At 56.0% G+C, this 24,344-nt stretch overlaps 1 protein-coding gene across 10 annotated transcripts in view; it reads left to right on the forward strand.

Moving 5' to 3' along the window:
• The window catches only part of SH3BP2 (SH3 domain binding protein 2), a 42,361-nt gene extending 28,474 nt beyond the window's left edge, over positions 1 to 13,887 (forward strand). For 4 of the 10 annotated variants that reach the window (XM_030919987.1, XM_030919973.1, XM_030919995.1 and 1 more), the window contains 11 exons: positions 1,405 to 1,507; positions 3,187 to 3,304; positions 3,672 to 3,742; positions 5,117 to 5,205; positions 5,516 to 5,584; positions 7,377 to 8,031; positions 9,435 to 9,543; positions 9,788 to 9,843; positions 10,197 to 10,278; positions 10,870 to 10,929; positions 13,291 to 13,428. In XM_030919987.1, coding sequence (XP_030775847.1) covers positions 1,405 to 1,507; positions 3,187 to 3,304; positions 3,672 to 3,742; positions 5,117 to 5,205; positions 5,516 to 5,584; positions 7,377 to 8,031; positions 9,435 to 9,543; positions 9,788 to 9,843; positions 10,197 to 10,278; positions 10,870 to 10,929; positions 13,291 to 13,428 — 1,550 coding nt within the window. The other 6 variants (XM_030919992.1, XM_030919958.1, XM_010384379.2 and 3 more) reach the window with 5 other exon arrangements.
• The last annotated feature ends 10,457 nt before the right edge of the window (positions 13,888 to 24,344 follow it).

A 24,344-nucleotide genomic window follows, 5' to 3' on the forward strand; every position in this document is an offset into this window, starting at 1 on the left:
AGGTGGTCCCCTTAGCTGGGACTTACAGGCATGCCACTATGCCCTGTTAATTTTTTCTAAGTTTCTTGTAGAGATGGAATTTCATTATGTTGCCCAGGCTGGCCTGGAGCTCCTGAACTCAAGCGATCCACCCACCTTGGCCTCCCAAAGTGCTGGGATTACAGGTGTGAGCCACCACGTCCAGCCTATTTTTAATTTATTTTTATTATTTATGTATTTATTTTTTTGAGATGGAATCTCGCTCTGTTGCCCAGGCTGGAGTACAGTGACGTGCTCTCAGTTCACTGTAACCTCTACCTCCCAGGTACCAGCGATTCTGCCTCAGCCTCCTGAGTAGCTGGGATTACAGGCATGTGCCGCCATGCCCAGCTAATTTTTATATTTTTAGTGCAGACTGGGTTTCACCATGTTGGTCAGCCTGGTCTCGAACTCCTGACCTGGGGTGATTCCGTCTTGGCCTCTGAAAGTTCTGGAATTACAGGCATGGGCCACCGTGCCTGGCCTATTTATTATTTTTATGTCTCACTCTGTCACCCAGACTGCAGTGCAGTGGCACGAACATAGCTCACTCTAGCCTCAACCTCCTGGGCTCAAGTGATCCTCCCACCTCAGCCTCCCAAGTAGCTGGAACTACACGTGCATGCCACCATGTCCGGCTAAGTTTTGTATTTTTTGTAGAGATGGGGTTTCACGTGTTGCTTAGGCTCACCCCATCTTTTATTTTTAGAGACAGTCTCACCCTATCACCCAGGCTGGAGTGCAGTGACACGATCTTGGCTCACTGCAACCTCTGACTCCTGGGTTCAAGTGATTCTCCTGCCTCAGCCTCCTGAGTAGCTGGGATCACAGGCATGTGCCACCACACCCGGCTAATTTTTTATTTTTTGTAGAGATGGCGTTTCACCATGTTGGCCAGGGTGGTCTCAAACTCCTGACCTCAGGTGATCTGCCCACCTTGGCCTCCCACAGTGCTGGGATTACAGGTGTGAGCCACCGCACCCAGTGTTAGTCCCCCTCTTTTAGCTCTGATGTAGAGGGAGCCTCCAACAGCCCTGCAGCACCTAGCAAGTCAGCTGTGGCCTCCCTGGGCCTCTGGTCCTGGCTCTGCCTTTCCTCGTGGTGGCTCCACACAACCTCCCACATCTACCCCTTCTTTGTGGGCAGCCAGGCCTGCCTTCGAGTGGCGCTCTGGGGCTAGCCAGTGTGCCCACAAATTTTTCCTTATTTGGTCCCAGATTGGGCTCCTGGGGAGAGGGCAGCATGCCTACCTTGCTCCTGCTCTTCCCTTTGGTGAGGCTTGGAGGCAGGAGGCCTGGCCCCAGGTTGCCCTGGGGAGGGTCCTCACAGGGGCTCTTGGCAACCACCCCTCCAGGCTCATCCTCCTGCCGTTGCCACCTCCCACAGGGCCCCTGCGCTTTGTCATCATCCACAAACGCTGCGTCTACTACTTCAAGAGCAGCACCTCTGCCTCCCCACAGGGTGCCTTCTCCCTGAGTGGCTATAACCGGTAAGTACCCGACCTGCCTGCTGACCTCGACCTGCCTGCTGACCTCGGGCCCCCACAGCCAGCGGGTCCCTCCCAGCAGAGCTCCGGCTGGGCCTAAAGGAAAGTGCTTTCCCGAAGCAGCCTTCGTGCCCATCCCCTGCCCTCCCTGCCTAGCCTCCATGGTGCCTCACCCTCTCCATAGGTCCTGCCCTCAGGCCTAGGACCTTGGGTGTGCCAGGGTCTTCCTGTGGCTTCGTGCACAGGTCACAGGGGCCTGGACAGCCTGGTCTCCAGAGTCTCCACTTGGCCACCACCCAGTGACTTCTGCATCCTTCCCCCCTGCCAACCTTGCCCCTTCACCCACCATGGCCTCTTTCCAGGCAGCCCAGACCCCAGCCAGCCCAGGCCCTGTCCCAAACTCAGGCCCGGCCCCAGGATTCCCTGCTTCAGGGTCCTCCCGGGCTGGGATCAGTTTCTAGCTTCACACATGTCCTGGGCTGGGCTTTATCCAGTGATGGGCCGTGAGGTGCCCTGGAGGGCCTTCTGCACTAACAGGCAGGTGGGCAGTGACCAGGTGACAGGTGGACGGTGGCCAGGTGACAGGTGGGCGGTTGTCAGGTGGCAGGTGGGTGGTGGCCAGGTGACAGGTGGGCGGTGGCCAGGTGGCAGGTGGGTGGGGGAGTGCATTGGCACAGCCTATGGCCTGGGGCCCACGCAGAGAGTTAATGCTGGCACTCAGCTCTGGTTCTGGGTGCTACCCCACCAGAGCCCTGCACCCCACAGCATTCATCTATGCCTCTTAGCACCCCTTAAGGGCTCAGTCCCTCCTGCCTATGAGGAATCAAGGGTCACATGGTGTCGGTAGCGGGACTGGGGCCTTTGGAGTGACTCTAGGTCCCGGCCTGCACCCTTGCCACAGGCCTGGTAGGGCAGCCTTGCCAGAGCACCCAGCCCAGTGCCAGGTCCCCAGGCTGGCACAGACCTCTGGAGTCCCCTGGGGAAAGTCACTCCCTTTCCACAGACAGACACAGTACCTTCTGGCCTCTAGCATGTGCCAGCCGTGCCGTGAATCCTGGGCCCAGTGGCAGATGCAATCATGCCCCAGGGAATTGTCTAGCCCATCAGGGAATGCTGGGCCTGAGGGGTTCTGGCCAGGCTCTCTTATGGGCCATACAAGTGCTGTACCTGCCCTGGTGCCTGACCAGCAGGGCTCCCCGCATGATACACGTTGTGATCTCAGTGCAAACCCCACATTCTGGCTGTGTGAGTGGGCCACAGAGCAGCCACAAGTCATTCCCTGAAATGCACGCAGGGCTGCCGCTGGGCCGCAGGGGCACGGAGCCCTGTGGGGGCCCCCAGGCAGGCCAAGCAGGCCTGGGCAAGTGGGGCCAGAGGTGGGAGGGTGGCGTCCATGTAAAGTGGCATTGGAGGGCATTGAGGCAGGTGTGTCCTTGTCTCCTGTGCATTGCTGCTTCTAGGAAGGCCACGCAGCACCCCTCCTCCACCCCCTCCATGTCCCCTTATGCCTGCTTGGGCATGAAGCTCACTACCGGGAGCATCAGCAGCCGGGGCCCACCCTGATCTGCCTGCTTCCGCTGGGGCGTGGTGCTGGTGCCGAGATGCGTTCACGGGTGGGGGCCGTGGGAAGGCCATCCCTACAGCTGTGAACCAGGCCGTGACCCCTGGCGCTGTGCCCCCAGGGTGATGCGGGCGGCCGAGGAGACCACGTCCAACAACGTTTTCCCCTTCAAGATCATCCACATCAGCAAGAAGCACCGCACGTGGTTCTTCTCAGCCTCCTCGGAGGACGAGCGCAAGGTGACTGGGGGTGTGGGCCTGCAGGCACCAGGCTGGACCTGCCTTGGGGGCTCGCTGGTGCCGGGGCTCTGACCTCTCAGCCCCGAGCAAGGAGGAGGTGTGGCCAGGACACAGGCAGCTGGGTGGGCGCCACCCCTAGCCCCATCCCCATGCCGAGAGCCTGGTGCCAGCGCCCACATAAGAAACGTGCTGTCCTGGGAGGTGCCCCTGTGGGCTGAGGGGAGCCACACAGCCATGCTGTATCCAGCTGGGTCTTCTCCTCTGACCTTGGGAGTCACAGCAGAGCAGGCAGGGCAGTGATGGTGGAGGGGTGCGGTGGGGCCCACCCTGGTGGCACCGTGCTCACCGCAGCCCCGCTGACCTGCAGAGCTGGATGGCCTTGCTGCGCAGGGAGATCGGCCACTTCCACGAAAAGAGAGACCTGCCCCTGGACACCAGGTGAGCCCGGGCCCGGGGCATGCCAGGCAGTGAGGGCCCCTGGGGTGCCTGAGCCTGACCCGGGTGTCCACCTCCCAGCCCCGGGCTTGGCATAGAATTCTCTCTTCCAAAGTTTCCGGGAGATGCCAGCCGGGCCGCGTGTATGGGTGTGCATGCATCTCTCTGCTTCTGTCTACCTCCAGCCCTGTCTTGTCACGTATGTTTCCGTGTTGCTGCCATGGGTAGTCCCTGTAGGGGATCATGTGTGTTTATACATCCGCCACCAGGGGGGCCCAGCGTGGCAGCAGCTGGGCACTTTGGGTTCCCAGCCCCCTACACCCACCCTGGCTCACCCGGAGTGAGACCAGAATGAATCTCCCGGCGGGTCACTGCTGGGCATTCTGAGCCTTGGCAGCCTCCCCCGTGAGCTGGCCCAATGCCCAGCAGTTACTCTCTGGGTTGGGACTGCCTGGCCCAAGATGGTGTGGAGGGAACAAACCTTCCTGTCCTTTCACTGGTGGGGACAGGAGGCCTAGGGAGGGCTGGGCATACCCAAGGCTGCCCTGCAGGTCCCTGCCTGACCCCGAGCTCCTGGCCCCTGGTCCAGCCTGTCCTGCCTTGGACCCAGCCCAGAGTTGCCCAAGCCTTCTTGAGGCAGGAGCAGGTGGAGATGTGGGCACAGTCAGGGCGGCCATCCTTGTGGGCCAGGAGGGGCACCTAGAGGAGGCACCACAGCGTCCAGTTCTCCTGTCCGTCCTTGTAACTGCGTGTGCATGTCCGCGTGTTGCTCCATGTTTGTGTGTGCATGTCCGCGTGTTGCTCCATGTTTGTGTGTGCATGTCTGCATGTTGCTCCATGTTTGTGTGTGCATGTCTGCGTGTTGCTCCGTGTGTGTGCGTGTCCGTGTGTTACTCTGTGTCTGTGTGTGCATGTCTGTGTGTTGCTCTGTGTGTGCATGTCCACGTTGCTGTGTGTGTGTGTGTGTGTGCATGTCCGTGTGTTGCTCTGTGTGTGTGAACATCTGTGCTTGTCCTGTGTCTGTGTTTATCCTTGTACTTCTATGTCTGTGTGACGGAGTCCTTGTGTCTGTGTGTCCACATGTCTGTGCGTGTCCCTATGTCTTTGTGTATATATATATATCCATATCTGTGTGTCTGTGTTCCTGTGTGTGCATGTGTGTGCACGTGTGCATCTGTGTGTCTGTCAGTGTATCCTTGTGTGCATCTGTGTGTCTGTCAGCCTATCCGTGTGTGCGTATGTCTGTCAGCATATCTGTGTGTGCATCTGTGTATCTGTCCGTGTATCTGCGTGTGCCTGTGTGTACCTTTGTGTGAGCATCAAGGGACCTCCCAGGCCTGGTGTTCACTGTCCGCCCCAACCCACCCTGCATTGCAGCGACTCCAGCTCAGACACAGACAGCTTCTACGGCGCAGTCGAGCGGCCTGTGGATATCAGCCTCTCCCCATACCCCACAGACAATGAAGGTGAGGAATTTCTCCATGTCCACTCTCCATCCGCCTCTCCCCACCTGGCCTCTGATGGTGAGGGGCCCAGCCCTCCATCTTGGCCGCTGTGGAGGAGAGGGAGGTGTGTTCGTCTGTGCTCCTTGCTCTGGCCCTTTGGCAGAGCGCAGTGGCATCCCTGGGCTCTGGCCTTCAGCAGCAGGGTCTGGACTCACAGTCCTCCCATTGGGTGCTCACCCCTTGCCTCCTGGACTCAGCCCCAGGCATGGAGCATTGCTCGGAGATTGGGCCTGGGCCAGTTTGGCTCTCACCCCCCGCCCCTCCCATGCAGACTATGAGCACGACGACGAAGACGACTCCTACATGGAGCCCGACTCCCCGGAGCCCGGAAGGCTTGAGGGTAGGTGGGGCGGGTGGGCCTGGGGAGCTCTGGGTGCATGGGAAGCAGGGGCTGGGACTGGGAGCAGAGCCCCTCTGAGGCTAGGGATGTTGGCCCAGGTACCACTCTGGGTGGCTTCTGTTTCCCTGTGGTGGCCCAAGTATTATGAGGATTGGAGCAGAAGAGGTGTACCCGCTGCCGGCTCTGCTTATTTCCTCCTCCCACCTCCCAGGAGGATGGACAGGCACATGGTGATAAGTGGCAGGTGGAGCCAGGGTGGCGCTGGGGGATGAGCATGGGGAAGGAAGGACGTTGAGGAGCACGCAGACTCAGGGCAGGTCCATGTTCCCATGGCTGCCAGCTTGTGTGGACACTGCTGCAGACCAGGTCCTTGCCCCACCACGCCCCATCCCATCCCAGTGTCTACCTACCTCCTGCAGCACACGGCCTAGTCATGGAGACAGGCTGATACAGGTGGTCACATGTGGATGACGGAAGCATGAGCTGGGTGGGGAGGACGTGCCTCTGTCCTCCTCTGTCCCCTCCCTCCCTTCTTCCCTACCCATTATCTCTCCAGCCCCTCATCTTGTCAGTTTCCTCATGTCTGGGGCTGATCTTTGATCTTTCCATCTTCCCTGTGTCCGTCCCTGCCTCCTTGTTTTCCAGCCTCCTGTCCTCACTGACCTGGCCTCTGCCGACCCCAGTCCCCGACCCCGTGTCCTCTCTGCCGCGCGTCCCCTCCCACCTTCAGGCTCCCAGGTCCAGCCCCTCTTCTCCTGCCGCTCACTCCCTCCTTCCCTCTGGGGCCCCAGTGCCACCAGGATCTGTGGACTGCTTGCCTCAGTTTCCCTCCATGCAGAGCTCTCGTCTCACAGTGTTCACCATGCCTATCCCCTCACCCACACACTCCTGCCTCCCATCTTAGCCTGGCTGGCCCAGCCTTGGTGAGCTTGGACTCCATCTGCCCAGCCCTGAGCTGCAGCCCAGTGAGGCTAGAGATGGGCCTGGGGAGCCACCAGTGCTCCTGCATGCTACTGTTCTGCTCGCCCTCCCTCTGGACCCCCTCCATCCTCTCCCCAAAACATTTCTCGTTCAGGACCCCTGTGGCCTCCCCATTCCCAGTTCCAGCGCTCAGTCCTGAGCCACACCAGCCTGGCGCCTGCCCTATTCCTTGCCTGCCCGTCCTCCAGGCGCCTCTTGCTCCCGGGGCCCTCTTTGCTGTGCTGGCCCCGTGAGGGATGCCCAGGACTCAGGCCTCATTCCTCTCCCGAATTCCCTGGGTGACAGCCTGGGTCATCTGCAGGCTGCCGACTCTGACTCATGTCCAGCTGGGACCTCTGAACTCTGCACACGTTCCCTGACCCCTCATCCCCTGGCGTCTCCCAGCTTTCTGGACATGTTCTGAGCAAACACGGGCCTTCACCTTCCTCCCAGCTGCTCCCGTCCCCTGTCCTTGGGAATTCCGTCCTCCCTCTCGCTCCGGCCAAGCCTGGAGATCCTCCTTGACTTCTCTTCCTTTCGCTTCCTTCCACCTCTGTGAACCTGATGGCTCCTCAGGTGTCTTCTAGGCTTCAGGAAGCGTCCACAGGCTGCCATAGGGAGGATGAATGGGGAGGGCTGGGGGTGGTGGGTGGTCTGGGACCCTGGGGAAGGCAGGATGGGAGTCCTGGATGCTGGGCTGCAGGGGTGGGTAGGCTGTGGTGTGGGCCTACCACGGGTTGCACTCCTGGTTGGTCCGGCTGACCACTGCCAGCAGAGAGTAGTGTTGGCTCAGTCTCTGTCAGGGTCCAACTTGGGTCTCTTTGCTCTACAGATGCCCTGACGCACCCACCGGCTTACCCACCACCCCCAGTGCCCACGCCCAGGAAGCCAGCCTTCTCCGACATGCCCCGGGCCCATTCCTTTACCTCCAAGGGCCCCGGTCCCCTGCTGCCACCCCCACCCCCTAAGCACGGCCTCCCAGATGTTGGCCCAGCTGCCGAGGACTCCAAGAGGGAGCCATTGGGCCCAAGGCGGGCTGAGCCTTGCCCCAGGGTACCTGCTACCCCCCGAAGGATGAGCGACCCCCCTCTGGGCAACATGCCCACCACACCCGCCCTCCGGAAACCCCCTTGCTTCAGGGAGAGTGCCAGCTCCAGCCCGGAGCCCTGGACCCCTGGCCACGGGGCCTGCTCCACTTCCAGTGCTGCCATCATGGCCACTGCCACCTCCAGAAACTGTGACAAACTCAAGTCCTTCCACCTGTCCTCCCGAGGACCGCCCACATCTGAGCCCCCACCTGTGCCAGCCAACAAGCCCAAGTTCCTGAAGACAGCCGAAGAGGACCCCCCAAGGGAGACAGCCATGCCCAGACTCTTTGTGCCCCCCGTGGCTCCCCGGCCTCCTGCACTAAAGCTGCCAGCGCCTGAGGCCACGGCACGGCCCGCAGTCCTGCCCAGGCCAGAGAAGCCACAGCTTCCCCACCTCCAGTGAGTTTGTGTTGCGGCTGCAAGCGCTGCCTCCAGCTACAGAGACCCTGGCCTGGCCTCTGATGGGCACTCTGCCCACCCCGCTCCCCTGGCACTCTTAGCCCACGATGGGGTACCAGGTGCAGGGGTAGGAAGGTTCCCTGATGCCTCCAGTCTGCCTTGGTGGAACGTGAAGCATGTCCATGACTCAGCCCTGAAGCTTGCTGGAATGCTTTGGGTTTTTTTTTTTTTGAGACAGGGTCTCACTCTGGCAACCAAGCTAGAGTGCAGTGCCACGATCTCAGGTCACTGCAACCTCCGTCTCCCGGGTTCAAGTGATTCTCCTGCCTCAGCCTCCTGAGTAGCTGGGACTCCAGGCGCCTGCCAACACACCTGGCTAATTTTTGTATTTTTAGTAGAGACAGGGTTTCACTATGTTGGCAGGTTGGTCTTGAACTCCTGGCCTCAAGTGATCCGCCTGCTTCGGCCTCCCAAAGTGCTGGAATCACGGGTGTGAGTCACCGCGTCTGGCTGAAATGCTTTCTGCTTTATTTCTGGGAAGTGCCAGGAGACCAGTTTGTCGCCCCCTCCCACACAGTTACTCACACCAATGGGTGTGGTCAGAGGCATCTGGGACCCCCGGTGGGTTTCCTGCCTTGCCTGGCAGGCAAAGGGGCAGGTTTCACATGGGTGTGCTGGTTGCACGCGCACCCCTGAATGCCCACAGTGCCCTTCTCCCAGGGCTCCGTGAACACCTCTGAGATGCCTGCTGCCTGCGTGGAAGTGCCTGTGAGCAGCCCTTGTCACACTCGTGGTTCTGGTTCACCAAGGGCTGCAGAGGTGCAGATGTTTGGAAGTCACTGTTTTCCATGACTGTGGGGACAGCGGTTCCAGGGCTCAGCCTCACCCACAGGCTGGCCGCCCATGCTGGCGTGGCCCCGTTAATCCTCCCTAGAGCCCAGGAGGCTTTGCTGAGCGGACCACCTAGCCACAGGGAGGCGTGCAGGCTTCTGCCATGGGCGTCCCTCGGGGTCACATTGCGTTGTTCATCCGGTTCACATCGTCCACTCCCCTGCGGCTCTGAGTGGGCTGTGATTTGGCCATGGCCAGACCTCCCCTCCCCACGAGCATCCAGAGCAGTTGTTGACGGTGCGATGACACTGAGCTCGGGCCTCTGGGCCCCCCTTACCAGCATCCGTGGCAGCCCTGACCCCTGACTCAGGTGTCAGGCGATTCCTGCTACCCCAGGGCAGTCAGCACGAGCCCTACCCAGATCTCTGTTGTCCTGGGCCTTTTATGGTCACAGGGGCCATAGTAGGCAGCTTGCCGTCCTCACACAGAGGGGAGTGGGGAGGGGAGCAGAGGGTGGCTGGCCCCTTGTCTGACAGTGAAATGGTCCTGCCTTCCTCTCGCTGGCCCTCCAGGCGATCGCCTCCTGATGGGCAGAGCTTCAGGAGCTTCTCCTTTGAAAAGCCCCGGCAACCCTCGCAGGCTGATGCTGGCGGGGACGACTCGGACGAGGACTATGAGAAGGCAAGGCTGAGCAGCAAGCCCAGGTCCCAGTGGCCAACAGAGGGACAGGTGGTGGGAGAGCCGTAGGCCAGGGTGGCCCCTCACAGACCATCCTGAGCAAGGACCCCCCAAGAACCCGGGAGCCTAGGGGGGACACAGCACCATGCAAAGCCCCAGATCCTGGCACTGGGTGGACGCCGTCCGGGGAGTGGTGGTGCGGGTAGATCACTCCGACGTTGGCACTGACACCGTCAGCCTCTTGCAGGTGCCACTGCCCAACTCTGTCTTCATCAACACCACGGAATCGTGCGAAGTGGAAAGGTCAGCACAAAGCCCTGGATGCCCTGGGTCCCCCGCTGTGCCCCGGCTTCCTGCTTCTGTGTCCCTCTCACTAGCTTCTGTGTTGGGGAGTTGCTGGCACAAGTACATGGTCCTGCGTGCAGAAGGAACCGGAGGAGTGGACCCCCCTGCTATGTCTCATGCCCAGCTGGCACCCTGGCTGGCCCGGGCTCTGCTGGGCTGCTTCCCTCAGCTTCACTGCAGCCCGACGCACTCAGCGCCTGAGACATACAACAGCGAGAGGACAGAAAGCCGGGCTTGGGTGCGGGGCAGGAAGGTCCCTGTGAAAGCTGCCCGAGAAGGGCTCACCTGCCAATATGACTGTCTTATTTTAGGCTGTTCAAGGCTACAAGCCCCCGGGGAGAGCCCCAGGATGGACTGTACTGCATCCGGAACTCCTCTACCAAGTTGGGGAAGGTAGGCACCAGGGGAAGACGCCGCAAGGCCCCATGCGGTTGGCCTCTCTGGCTCTGCACACACCCCGGCTGTGGGCGGGCCCAGGACTCCCCAGTTCCTAGACCACTCCCCTTGTGGACTCTCACTTAGTGTCTCAGCTAAATTCTCTGCCCAGCAGCAGCCCCTAATCTATTCCCTAATAGATCTCCATCTGCAAATTGGGGGCGATGATGGCCACCTCCCAGTGCGGGCCAGGACTCGGGTAGGGTAGGGCTCATGCTCCGGGGTGGGGGAGGCCACATGGGGCAGTGGGAACGCCCGGTCTGCCCGTGTCCCTCCGAGCGTGAAGTTGTGACCTCACTGAGCCATGCTCTCCCGGGTGTGTCGGAGTGGTTTTTGGTGGTTATGAGCTGTTGCTCATCAGAGGCTCTCTGAGGGCTGCCAGTGTCGTCCCCGCTGTCCCTGTGCAGGTGGTCTGGAGCCCCTCCCCACCCCCCGAGGTCCACAGGACCCAGCCTTGATGGTTCTGCCCCGCTATCCCCAGCCCACGGTCTCCCCAGGCTGGTCTCACTGTTTCTCAGGAGCTGTCAGCCTCCCACTTCCCTCCTGTAGGTCCTGGTTGTGTGGGATGAAGCCTCCAACAAAGTGAGGAACTATCGCATTTTTGAGAAGGTGAGAGGGTGAGAGGGTGAGGGGGAGAGGGTGAGAGGGAGAGGGTGAGAGGGTGAGAGGGAGAGGGTGAGGGTGAGAGGGTGAGAGGGGAGATGGTGAGGGGGTGAGAGGGTGAGAGGGAGAGTGCGTGAGAGGGAGAGGGCGTGAGAGGGTGAGAGGGTAAGAGGGAGAGGGAGAGGGCATGAGAGGGTGAGAGGGAGAGAGGGTGAGAGGGTGAGGGGGTAAGAGGGAGAGATGGTGAGGGGGGTGAGAGGGGAGATGGGAGAGAGGGGAGGGGTGAGAGGGGGTGAAGGGGTGACGGGGGTGAGGGAGAGGGGGGGAGGGGATGAGGGGGTGAGAGAGTGAGAGAGTGAGAAGGTGAGAGGGTGAGAGGGTAAGAGGGAGAGGGAGAAGGGGTGAGAGGGTGAGAGGGTGAGGGAGAGAGAGTGAGAGGGTGAGGGGGTGAGGGTGAGGGGGTGAGAGGGAGAGATGGTGAGGGGGTGAGGGGGGGGTGAGAGGGGAGATGGTGAGGGGGTGAGAGGGTGAGGGTGAGAGGGGGTGAAGGGGTGACGGGGTGAGAGGTGAGGGGATGAGGGGGTGAGAGAGGAGAGAGTGAGAGAGTGAGAGAGTGAGAGGGTGCGAGGGGAGAGGGAAGAGGGAGAGGGAGAAGAGGTGAGAGGGTGAGGGGTGGGGAGGAGAGAGAGGGAGAGGGTGCGGGGGGTGAGAGGGTGAGGGGGTGAGGGGGTGAGAGGGAGAGATGGTGAGGGGGTGAGGGGGGTGAGAGGGGAGATGGTGAGGGGGTGAGAGGGTGAGGGTGGAGAGGGGGTGAAGGGGTGACGGGGTGGAGGGTGAGAGGGTGAGGGGGTGAGAGGGTAAGAGGGTGAGGGAGAGAGAGTGAGAGGGTGAGGGGGTGAGGTTGAGGGGGTGATGAGAGAGAGATGGTGAGGGGTGAGAGGGGAGATGGTGAGGGGGTGAGAGGGTGAGGGGGTGAGGGAGTGAGAGGGGAGATGGTGAGGGGGTGAGAGGGGTGAGGGGGTGAGAGGGGAGATGGTAAGGGGGTGAGAGGGTGAGTGGGTGAGGGGGTGAGAGGTTGAGGGGGTGAGAGGGGTGAGGGGGTGAGAGGGGAGATGGTGAGGGGGTGAGAGGGTGAGAGAGTGAGAAGGTGAGAGGGTGAGAGGGTAAGAGGGAGAGGGAGAGGGGGTGAGAGGGTGAGGGAGAGAGAGTGAGAGGGTGAGGGGGTGAGAGGGAGAGATGGTGAGGGGGTGAGGGGGTGAGAGGGGAGATGGTGAGGGGGTGAGAGGGAGAGGGGGTGAAGGGGTGACGGGGTGAGAGGGTGAGAGGGTGAGGGGGTGAGAGGGTAAGAGGGTGAGGGAGAGAGAGTGAGAGGGTGAGGGGGTGAGGGTGAGGGGGTGAGAGGGAGAGATGGTGAGGGGGTGAGAGGATGAGGGGGTGAGGGGGTGAGAGGGGAGATGGTGAGGGGGTGAGAGGGTGAGGGGGCGAGGGGGTGAGAGGGGAGATGGTGAGGGGGGTGAGAGGGTGAGGGGGTGAGAGGGTGAGAGGGGAGATGGTGAGCAGGTGAGAGGGGTGAGGGGGTGAGAGGGGAGATGGTGAGGGGGTGAGAGGGGAGATGGTGAGGGGGTGAGGGGGTGAGAGGGTGAGGGGGTGAGAGGGGTGAGGGGGGTGAGAGGGGTGAGGGGGTGAGAGGGGTTGAGGGGGTGAGAGGGCTCCCAGTGCGACAGGGACTCTGGCTGCATGGCCTGGCAAGAGGCAGAGCAGAATCTCCCTGATTGGGCGTAGGCAGCAGGTAGACTGAGACTGGCACTTCTGGGATACCAGCCTCCCCCTCCTGCCCAGCCTCCCTCCTCTCCTGGCCTGGCTTTGTCCTCCGCACCCTAGTGGGGACGGGTGGTCAGCACCAGACCCCGGGTCGCTTGTCTTGTCTTTTTCTTTTCGCGGGGACGGGGGTCTCACTGTCTTTCTCAGGCGGGGACAGGGTCTCATTGTCTTTCTCAGGTGGGGACAGGGTCTCACTGTCTTTCTCAGGCTGGTCTCAAATTCTGGGGCTCAAGCAATCCCCCCACCTCGGCCTCCCACTGTGCTGGGATTACAGGCCTAGCCCGGTCCCTAGGTTCATTCCCTGACCTGGTCTGCAGTGCTCTGGGTGCAGGCTCCTGGACACGGGGGACGGAGGGGAAGTGAGGCGGGAACGTGGAGAGCACGGGCCCGATGCGGAGGCCACCCTGGGGGCACCACCGACAGCCAGGGGCCGGCCTGGCGATGCCGCTGTTGCTGCTGCCGCCTTGTGTTACAGACAGGGAGACTGAGGCCTAGAGCCGCCGAGTGGCTTGGCCCTGCTGACGCTCCCCCTTTCTTTCCCCACAGGACTCTAAGTTCTACCTGGAGGGCGAGCTCCTGTTTGTGAGTGTGGGCAGCATGGTGGAGCACTACCACACCCACGTGCTGCCCAGCCACCAGAGCCTGCTGCTGCGGCACCCCTACGGCTACACCAGGCCTAGGTGATGCCTGCCCGTGTGGCTGCCAGGCCAAGGCAGTCACAGGGGCCCTGACCCCGGGCCACACAGATGGACACGGGCCCACATGGGAGAGTGCGCAGGAGCAAGGCCGTGCTTGCCTAGGGCCTCTGCGATGGACATCTCGTAGGACCCAGCCAGTCTATCCAGAAGGCTGGGTTCCAAGGCTGGACCAGGCTCCAGGCTCCAGGCTCCAGAGGACGAGGGGACTCTTGCCCCACACCAGCTTGCCCTGTCCCAACCCCAGAAACCCAGGACCAAGTCGTGCCTGGGCTCCGAGGACAAGAACAGTGGTCCCCCCATCACACCCACCCCGCAGTGGGCTGGGAGCCAGGCAGGGCCAGGGCAGCTGGGTGGGGGCCGGGGCTGGCCCTGGGACCCCGAGGAACGCTAAGACACAGGCTCCAGTAGGGGCTTTTGCCTCCAATAAAGCACCAGTGAGCTTTGCCTTGGTGGCTGGGGCTTGATTGGGAAGGAGGGGATTACCAGCTTCCTGGGTGCCCACACTGATGTCCAAGTGGTGACTGCAGCAGTACCCAGGAACCCCAAGAGTTGGTTGTCTTGTCTTCCAGGGTGCAGGTCACTGAGTGACTTCTCCAGGGTGCACAGCGAGTAACAGATCAGGACCCAAACTTGGGCCGTCTGGGCTGGGAGCCCACACCCCACGCAGCAGTTCTGCTGCCTTGGGTCAGGCCAGGGCAGTGCTGCTCAGAGCTAGAAGGCCCTGCAGCTACAGCTGGTTCATTCCCTGCATTAGCGAGCAGTTACTGGGTACCTCCTGCATGCCTGGTCCCGTTCCAGACAGGGGCCTCTGGCCTGGCTGAGTTCGCAGCCCAGTCTGGGGACAGCTGGGTATGAGGTGCTTATGGCACAGTGTCCAGGGCAGCTGGGTGTGCAGGGACTAGAGGTTTCAGGAATACTTGTTGGAGTAAGTGACAGCTATGATGGGACGGGAACAGTGGACCCTAAGCAGGCCAAGGGTGGGTCGGGACGGTGGTACCCAGATGCCCAAGTCCTCCAGGCAATACTTGACTCAGGCCCAGCCCCAATCGGTCCCCTTACTTTCTGCCATGGAGTTCCAGCGGGTCACTCTCCCTGGCACACCTTCCAGGCTGGATTTTTTTTTTTTTTTGAGACAGAGTCTCGCTGTGTCTCCCAGGCTGGAGTGCAGTGGCGCGATCTCGGCTCACTGCAAGCTCCGCCTCCTGGGTTCACGCCATTCTCCTGCCTCAGTCTCCCGAATAGCTGGGACTACAGGCGCCTGCCACCATGCCCGGCTAATTTTTTGTATTTTTAGTAGAGACGGGGTTTCACCGTGTTAGCCAGGATGGTCTCGATCTCCTGACCTGGTGATCCGCCCGCCTCGGCCTCTCAAAGTGCTGGGATTACAGGCCTGAGCCACCATGCCCGGCCCTTCCAGGCTGGATTTTTAATGAAACAGACTTGGGGGAGGTCGAGGGTTGGCAGGGACCCTAGGATCCTTGTGATTTTTCTTAGCACTTGATGTCAGGGAAACCTAAACTGAGGTCCGCACTTGTGCCACTGACAGTGACTGACTGGGGGAGAAGGTCCTGCGGCCCCTTCCCCGGGGTGTGTTCTGGGACCTGTGGTTTGCTGGCGGAAACAAGTGATGAGGCTGGTTAGCGGATGTGGGAGGCTGTGGCCCTAGGGGGCCATAGGGTGCGGTGGAACTGCAGGCCCTGCTGATGACGGCAGCCAGCTGCTTCCAGGAACCAGGTGTCCAAGGCCACCTCTGCAGGGGCTTCCTCTTCAGCCTGCCTGGGGCGAGAGGTCAGTGCACCACAGCCAAGGCTGGGGCACAGGGAGCTTCTGTTGTTCTGATCTGTCTCTGGAAAACCAGCCATTCCTCCTCCCTGCGGTCAGAATTCTTTGCCCTGTCTGACCTGAACTCGCTTAGGGAGTCATGCCACTCCCCACTGTGGCCATAGTTTCTCTTCCTGTAAAATTTTATCATTTTTTGTTTTTGTTTTTGTGATGTAGTCTCACCCTGTCACCCAGGCTGGAGTGCAGTGGTGTGATCTTGGCTCACTGCCACCTCTGCCTCCCTGGTTCAAGCGATTTTCCTGCCTCAGCCTCCCGAGTAGCTGGGATTCCAGGTGCCCGCCACCATGCCTGGCTAATTTTTTGTATTTTTAGTAGAGATGGGGTTTCATCATGTTGGCCAGGCTGGTTTCGAACTGACCTCAGGTGATCCGCCCATCTCAGCCTCCCAAAGTGCTGCGATTACAGGCGTGAGCCACTGTGCCCGGCCACTTCCTGTAAAATTTTTAAATGGAGGATTGGGTGAGACTTGTGGTTTCCAGCCTGGTGCCTGGAGTGCTGAGCTAGTGGTGCACTCCGGGACACCTTTGCTTTATCTTACTTACATGGCCACCTGGAGCCGGCTCAAGTGGCTAAAGCATCCTGGGGCCCAGAGCCAGGTGATAGGTCCCTCTGGCCAACTGGACAGCTGAGGCCTGTGGCTACCCAAAGCCCAGCTGGGGCCCTGGCCCAGTCTCACCTCCCAGAGTCTGCACCTGCTGGCATAGCTGCCCACCTCTGTGTGAGCTGCTCTAGGTCTAGGGCCTCAGTTGCAAGAGTGTTGGGCTGGGGTAGGGGCAGGCCATGGTCCTCCAGCATGAAGAAGGAGCCATGAGGGGTTCCCACGACCTCCCGAGACTTGCCGTAAATGTTCTATTCCACATATAAGGGTAGGGTTGGAGTTACCATTTACTGAGCACATCTGTGAGGTGCTGAGCTGGGTACTTGACATCATTTGCTTGGAGAAGCAGTTGCTATTAGACCCATTTTATAGGTGAGAGAACCAAGTCTCACAGAGGCCTGAGTTCAAGTCCCACCTCTGCCACTAACTGGCATGTGACCCTATCCAGCCTTCACTGCTCTGAGCCTAGACCCTGGCTCCTGCCTGGCTCCCTGCCACCCCTCATGGCCTCTGATGGTCATTGTGGGGGTCTCTGCCTGGCTCCCAGGGCTAGGGTTAGGGCTCTGGGGGTGCTTTCACTCAGTCAAGGGGGCCACAGCACTGGGGAGTGAAACTGCCCCGCCTCACCCTGCTTTGCCCTCTGGATCTGTGAGGGTGGGCTGGCAAGAGGCCTAGGCCCTGCCCTAGGGACAGTCCTGCTTCCTCATCTTTTAGGTAGGGAAACCTAGGCTTCAAGAGGACTCACTGACTTGCCTGCCTTCAAGATGACTTCAGGTGGGCTCAGTTCTGGGGCTTGGGAAAATGGCCCCAGTGGCTTTGGGAAGCACCCTGAGGCCAGGATGAAACATGCTTCTTCTCTTACTGTGGTTCCATCCGAAGGACTGTGGTGAACCCCGTGCCTTCTGTTAATAAAGACTTTTATTGTGAAAATATTTTTTTTTCTTTTTTTTTTTTTTGAGACAGTCTCACTCTGTCGCCCAGGTTAGAGTGCATTGGTGCGATCTCAGCTCACTGCAAGCTCTGTCTCCTGGGTTCAATCAGTTCTCCCGCCTTACCCTCCCATGTAGCTGGGATTACAGGTGCCTGCCAAATTTTTGTATTTTTAGTGGAACCGGGGTTTCACCATGTTGGCCAGGCTGGTCTTGAATGCCTGACCTCAACTGATCTGCCCACCTCTGCCTCCCAAGTGCTGGGATTACAGGCACGAGCCACTGCGCCCAGCCTTGAAAAGATGTTTTTAGAACCAGAAGCCTCGGTTCCCACTGCTGCTTCTGGGCCACATTGTGCGGAGCTCCCCTGCTGGTTGGGGCTCAGTGCAGCCCCAGGGAGGTGCTTCCTGCACCTCAGGATGGGCGAGGGTGGGCATCGGGAGAGAGGGGTCCTGGGGCCTGCGGCTCAGTGCCCTGAGGCAGGCAGGGCTTACTGGGGCCATTTAATAGAAAGGCAGATTGAGGCTCAGCAGGGAAGAGGCTTTTGAGGGTGATTCAGGCCCTGGAGGGATGGCCTAGGACACCAGCGTCACACCAGGAACATGGGAGGGCCGTGCTCATCTCTAGAGGAGGGGAATGGGGGAAGGGTCGCAGCCTTTGTCTTTGACTGTGACCCAGCAGTATCAAGCTCCTCGCTGGGCACCTCGCACACACACCTGCCCTATCTCTGCCTGCACGCCCTGTTCCCTCCACCTCAATAGACTGCCTCCCGAGGGGGCGGTGCCAGGAGGACGCGTGTCCTTGAGGAAGCGGGGCAGTGACCCCATGAAGATGCTTGACAGACAACCCCCGTCACCTCAGAAGTGTGTAAGTGGTGATCCCTTTTAAGCCATCTTCCAGCCATTCTCACTGGAGGGAGATTTGATGGGCACAGAGCAGACCCCTACCCATCTACCCTCCTTTGGACCCCTAGGAAAGTTCGCAGACATTCCAGGCTGCTGGACAGCCGCCCTTGCGTTACCGTCAGCTTCATCCGTGGCGGCGCTCTGAGGGGCTCAGAGCTGAGGCAGAATCCCTTTTTCATTCGTTTCCTGCAGAATAAAACAACATACAGAAAAGTGAATAAAACATAAATGCACAACCTAACACACGGTTAGGAAGTGAACATCTGTGCAGCCTCCGTCAGGAAATAGTTTTGCCAACACCCAAATGCCCTCCCCTCACAGAGTCACTTCCGGCCTCTCCGCCCTGGCTTATGTGAGTCTTACGTTCTTGTTTTTCTAAAAAGTCTTCAACACCCAATTATGCAGCCATTGCAGTATTTTCCTGTTTCTGTGCTTTATCCCCTTGAATCACACAGACACAAGTTCTGGCAGCGGACTTCTTTGGCTCATTATTATGTCTGTGAGATTTATTCACGTTGCTGTGTGTAGTATAGTTTGTTGCATGTTCATTGCTAAAAACTTCCATTGGCTATATCATAGTTCACAGATTCATTTTACTGTCAGTCAAGCTTGTCCAGTGCATGCAGCCTAGGATGCCTTTGAATGTGGCCCAACACAAATTTGTAAACTTTCTTAAAACATTATAAAATTTTTGTTGCTTTTTTTTTTTTTTTTTTAGCTCATCAGTTATAGTTAGTGTTAGTGTGTTTTATGCGTAGCCCAAGACAGTTCTTCCAGTGAGGTCCATGGAAGCCAAAAGATTGGGCATGTCTGCAGTAGCTGGACAGTTGGTTTGTTTCTAGTTTGGGGTAATTACACAAATGCTGCTAGCAACAATTTTGTCCATGTCTCTGATGCATGTGTGTTTTTTGCAAGTGGTGCACAAATTTTTCTAGGGTTTGTACTTCTGGAGTATGACTTCTGGGTTCTAGGGTATGAGGATCTTTCTAAATATTGTTCTAGTTTATGTGCCCACCAGCAGTAAAACAGAATTCCCTTGCCTTCCCATCCTTGTCAGACATTTCACTTTTGCCAATATGGTGGGGTGTAGTTACGGCCTTAATTTGCATTTAGCTAATTACTAAGGAGATTGAGCATATTTTTATGTTTTTATTAACCATTTTGATTTTGTCTCCATCATCTGATGTCTATCATCTTTTGCCCATTTTTTAACATGTTGTCTTTTTCTTTTCTTCTTCTTTTTTATTTTTATTTATTTATTTTTTTGAGACAGGGTCTCACTCTGTCGCCCTGGCTGGAGTGCAGTGGTGCGATCTCAGCTCACTGCAGCCTTGAGTCAGGCTCAGGTGATTCTCTCACCTCAGCCTCTCAAGTAGCTGGGACCACAGGCCCACACCACCAACCCCAGCTAATTTTTTGTATTTTTAAGTAGAGACGGGTTTTGTCACGTTACCCAGGCTGCTCTCAAACTCCTGAGCTCAAGCGATCTGCTGGCCTCAGCCTCCCAAAGTTGGGATTATAGGCATGAGCTACCAGATTTTTTCTTATTAATTATTTTCTAATAATTCTTTATATAGTCTTGATTTTTTTTTTTTTTTTTTTTTTTTTTTTTTTGAGACGGAGTCTCGCTCTGTCACCCAGGCTGGAGTGCAGTGGCCGGATCTCAGCTCACTGCAAGTTCCACCTCCCGGGTTTACGCCATTCTCCTGCCTCAGCCTCCCGAGTAGCTGGGACTACAGGCACTCGCCACCTCACCCAGCTAGTTTTTTGTATTTTTTAGTAGAGACGGGGTTTCACCGTGTTAGCCAGGATGGTCTCGATCTCCTGACCTCGTGATCCGCCCGTCTCGGCCTCCCAAAGTGCTGAGATTACAGGCTTGAGCCACCGCGCCTGGCCTATAGTCTTGATATTATCCATAATGTGTATTGCAAATATCTTCTCTAACTCTGGCTTGACTCTTTATGATGTCCTTTTTTGTTTTTTGGGGTTTTTTGAGACAGGGTCTTGCTCTGTCACCCAGGCTGGAGTGTTATGGCACAATCACGGCTTATTGCAGCCTTAATTCCTGGGCTTAAACAGTCCTCCCACCTCAGCCTCCCGAAGAGCTGGAACTACAATCACACACCACCATGCCCAGCTAATTTTTTTTTTTTTAGAGATAGGATCTTACTATGCCCCAGCTGGTCTCAAATTCCTGGGCTCAATGAGCCTCCCATCTTGACTTCCCAAAGTGCTGGAAGTACAGGCATGAGACACTGTGCCTGCCAGTTCTTATCTTTAATGCAATTGAACTGATCAGTGTTTTCATTTTGGTTAGTGCTTTTTGTGACTTAAGAAATCCTTTCCAGGCTGGGTACAGTGGCTCACACCTGTAATCCTGTAATCCCGGCACTTTGGGGGCAGAGGCAGGAGGATCACTTGAGCTCAGGAGTTTGAGACCAACCTGGGCAACATAGCGAAACACTCTCTCTACAAAAAATAGAAAAATTAGCTGGGCATGGTGGTGCGTGCCTGTAGTCCAAGCTACTCGGGCTGCTGGGGTGAGAGGATTGCTTGAGCCCAGGAGGTCAAGGCTACAGTGAGCTGTGATTGTGCCACTGCACTCCAGCCTGTGAGACAGAGTGAGACCCTATCTCAAAAACAAACAAAAAAAACACTGAAATATTTTCCACCCCAAGGTCATGAAGACAGTCTCTTAGATTATATTCTGATATCCTTATAAATTTTAATTTTATATTTAGGCCTTTAGTTCATCTGGATTTGTTTTCTCGCATATGGTGTGAGGTAAGGATTCACTTTTATTTTTTTCTCTCCATAGGATTACACACCTATCCTATCATTATTTATAATCTGACTTTCTGCGCCCATCTGCAACGCCACCTCTGTCATATGTCCACATATATGTAGATCTGTTGCTGGATTCTTTCCTCTGTTCCATTAGTCTGTCTGTTCTTGTGCCAATATCAAGCTGTCTTCATTATTATCAATTATGTATTGATATCTGATAAAGTACGTCCTTTCCACCTTATTCTTCTTCTTTGAGAGTGTCTTGAGTATTCTGGCTCTTTGTATTTTCATGTAAGGTTTTTCTCCCATATAAATTTTAAAATCAGCTTGTCAATTCCAACAATGATGCACTTGATAGTTTGGGAATTTATTATAGCTATCAGTCAGTTTTGGAAAATTTACATCTTTACAATATTGAGTTTTCTGATTCATGAACATGGTCTACCTCTCTATCCATGTGGGTCTTCCTTAAGGTTTGCCAATAGGATTTTATAATTTTGTCCATTGTGGTCTTGCTCATCTTAAGTTTGATTTGTAAATATTTTATGTTTCTTTTAGTCTATTGTAAATTGCATATTTTAAATTTCATTGTTTTGTTTGTTAATAGCATATAAAACAATGGACAAAACGCTCCAGTTAAAAGACAAGGTGTGTTTTATATGCTACATATTGTCTCACTTGTGTTTGTGTTTTTTTCCTCCCTTTTCTCTCCTTTTCCCCTTCTTTGGGATTGAGCAACTTAAATCATTTCATTTCCCCGCTTCTCCTAGTTAGACAGTTAAACACTCTCTATTCTTATTGAAGTCTAGAGTTAACTAATAAATATTTTTATCCTCCTCCTGGACAACCTAAGGACCTCAGGTGACTTTCATGTGTCTCCCTCATTACTTGATATTATTGTTGTATATATCTAATTCTAACTCAATATGTGTTAAAACTCTCACCCAAGACAGTATTTTTTTTTTTTTTTTTTGGAGAAGAGTCTCTCTCTGTCACCCAGGCTCGAGTGCAGTGGTGCCATCTTGGTTCACTGCAACCTCCATCTCCTGGGTTCAAGCAATTCTTGTGCCTCAGCCTCCTGAGTAGCTGGAATTACAGGTGTCCGCCACCACTCCTGGCTAATTTCTTGTATTTTTAGTAGAGATGGTGTTTTGCCATGTTGCCCAGGCTGATCTCTTAACTCCTGAGCTCAGGCAATCCTCCCACTTGGCCTCCCAAATTGCTAGGATTACAGGCAAGAGCCACCGTGCCTAGACCTTTTTTCTTTTTTGTAGTTGGAAAAGGAAGGAATATTTTAATAGCTTTAAAATTGTTTTATTATGGTAAAATTTTCATATTATAAAGTTTATCATTGTAAGTATTTTAAAGTGTACAGTTCTGTGACTTTGCAAATATTCATATTATTGTTCAGTCATCACCACCATCCATCTCCAGAACTTTTTCATCACCCCAAGCTTAAACTCTGTACTCATTAAACACTAAATCTTCATTCCTCCAGCCCTTTGCAACCACCATTCTGCCTCCTGTCTCTCTGAATTTGACTACTCTAGGCACCTCATACAAGTGGAATCATACATTTATTTTTTTGTGACTGGCATATTTCACATAGCATGTCTTCAGTGTTCATCCATGTTGTAGCATGAGTCAGAATTTCCTTCCTTTTGGCTAGGCATCATGGTTTATGGGCTTATGCCTGTAATCCCAGCACTTTGGGAGGCTGAGTTTGGATTTGGGAAGATTGCTTGAACCTAGGAGTTTGAGACCAGCCCTGGCAACATAGTGAGATCCCGTCTCAAAACATGACAAAAATTAGCCAGGCATGTTGGCATGTGCTGATAGTCCCAGCTACTTGGGAGGCTGAGGCAAGAGGATCCCTTGAGCCTAAGAGGTCAAGACTGCAGTGAGCCATGGTTGCAACACTGCACTCCAGCCTGGGTGACGGAGTGAGACCCTGTCTTAAAAAAAAAAAACACACACACACAAAACCCCAATAAATAGAATTTCCTTCTCTGCATAATGCTGCTATGGATATGGTACAAATAGCTGTTTTCTTTTCTTTTGCATGTATATCCAGAAGTGGAATTGCTGGATTATGTGGTAATTATGTTTAATTTTTTTTTTTTTTTTTTTTTTTTTTTGGGAGACGGAGTCTTGCTCTGTCGCCCGGGCTGGAGTGCAGTGGCCGGATCTCAGCTCACTGCAAGCTCCGCCTCCCGGACTTACGCCATTCTCCTGCCTCAGCCTCCCGAGTAGCTGGGACTACAGGCACCCGCCACTACACCCGGCTAATTTTTTTTTATTTTTTATTTTTAGTAGAGACGGGGTTTCACCTATGTAGCCAGGATGGTCTGGATCGCCTGACCTCGTGATCCACCAGCCTCGACCTCCCAAAGTGCTGGGATTACAGGCGTGAGCCACAGCGCCCAGCCTCTTCTCATTTTTATAGAGAATAGGGTCTCCTTATGTCCAGTTGAGAGAAAGGACTAGCTGGATTTCCTAGGCCAACTAAGAATCCCTAAGCCTAGCTGGGAAGGTGACCGCATCCACCTTCAAACATGGGGCTTGCAACTTAGCCTACACCTGACCAATCAGAGAGCTCACTAAAATGCTAATTAGGCAAAAACAGGAGGTAAAGAAATAGCCAATCATCTATTGCCTGAAAGCACAGTGGGAGGGACAAGGATCAGAATATAAACCCAGGCATTCAAGCTGGCAATGGCAAGCCCCTCTGGGTCCCCTCCCTTTATATGGGAGCTGTGTCTTCACTCTATTTCACTGTATTAAATCTTGCAACTGCACTCTTCTGGTCCGTGTTTTGTTATGGCTCGAGCTGAGTGAATTTTGCTCGCTGTCCACCACTGCTGTTTGCCGGCATCGCAGACCCACCGCTGACTTCCATCCCTCCAGATCCAACAGGGTGTCCGCTGTGCTCCTGATCCAGCAAGGCGCCCCTTGCCACTCCCAATCGGGCTAAGGACTTGCCATTGTTTCTTCATGGCTAAGTCCCTGGGTTCGTCCTAATCGAGCTGAACACTAGTCACTGGGTTCCACGGTTGTCTTCCGCGACCCACAGCTTCTAATAGAGCTATAACATTCACCACCTAAGATTCCATTCCTTGGAATCTGCGAGGCCAAGAACCCCAGGTCAGAGAACACGAGGCCCGCCACCATTTTGGCGACCACGAAGGGACCTCCAAAGCGGTGAGTAATATTGGACCACTTTCGCTTGCTATTCTGTCCTATCCTTCCTTAGAATTGGAGGAAAATACCTGGCACCTGTCAGCCAGTTAAAAACGATTAGCGTGGCCGCCAGAGTTAAGACTCACGTGTGAGGCTATCTGGGAAGGGCTTTCTAACAACCCCCAACACTTCTGGCTGGTTGAGATCATGGCGCAGCCAGAAGTCTCTACCCAACTAGTCGCCCATGCGTGTGCCCTTACCTTTCCTTCTGACCCATACTTCCTAGGTCCTGACCACGACTTTCTTGAAAGTGTAGCCCCCAAATCTCCTTACCTCTGAATCTACTTCCTCTGATGCCTGCCTCCTAGGTACTAACGGTTCAGACTTTCATTTCCTCTAGCAAGTTGTATCTCCAAAGGGATCTAAGGAAGCTCTAGGCTGTGTCCTTGGGCATCTAGACTATAAACCCAGGGAGTCTTGTCCCTGGTATCCCTCCCGATTTAGGTATACAGCTCTCGACATGGGCAGTTATGTAGGACCTGTTCCCCACCACCCTTGCCAGGGTCCCCAAGTTTGTAATGGCCGAGAGAGAGATGGAGGGAGAGAGAGAGACGGAGGGAGAGACAAAGAGAGAGTTGAAGAGAAAAAGAAAGAAAAAGAA

Source organism: Rhinopithecus roxellana, chromosome 2 (genome assembly GCF_007565055.1).
Source record: "Rhinopithecus roxellana isolate Shanxi Qingling chromosome 2, ASM756505v1, whole genome shotgun sequence".
Taxonomy (NCBI): domain Eukaryota; kingdom Metazoa; phylum Chordata; class Mammalia; order Primates; family Cercopithecidae; genus Rhinopithecus; species Rhinopithecus roxellana.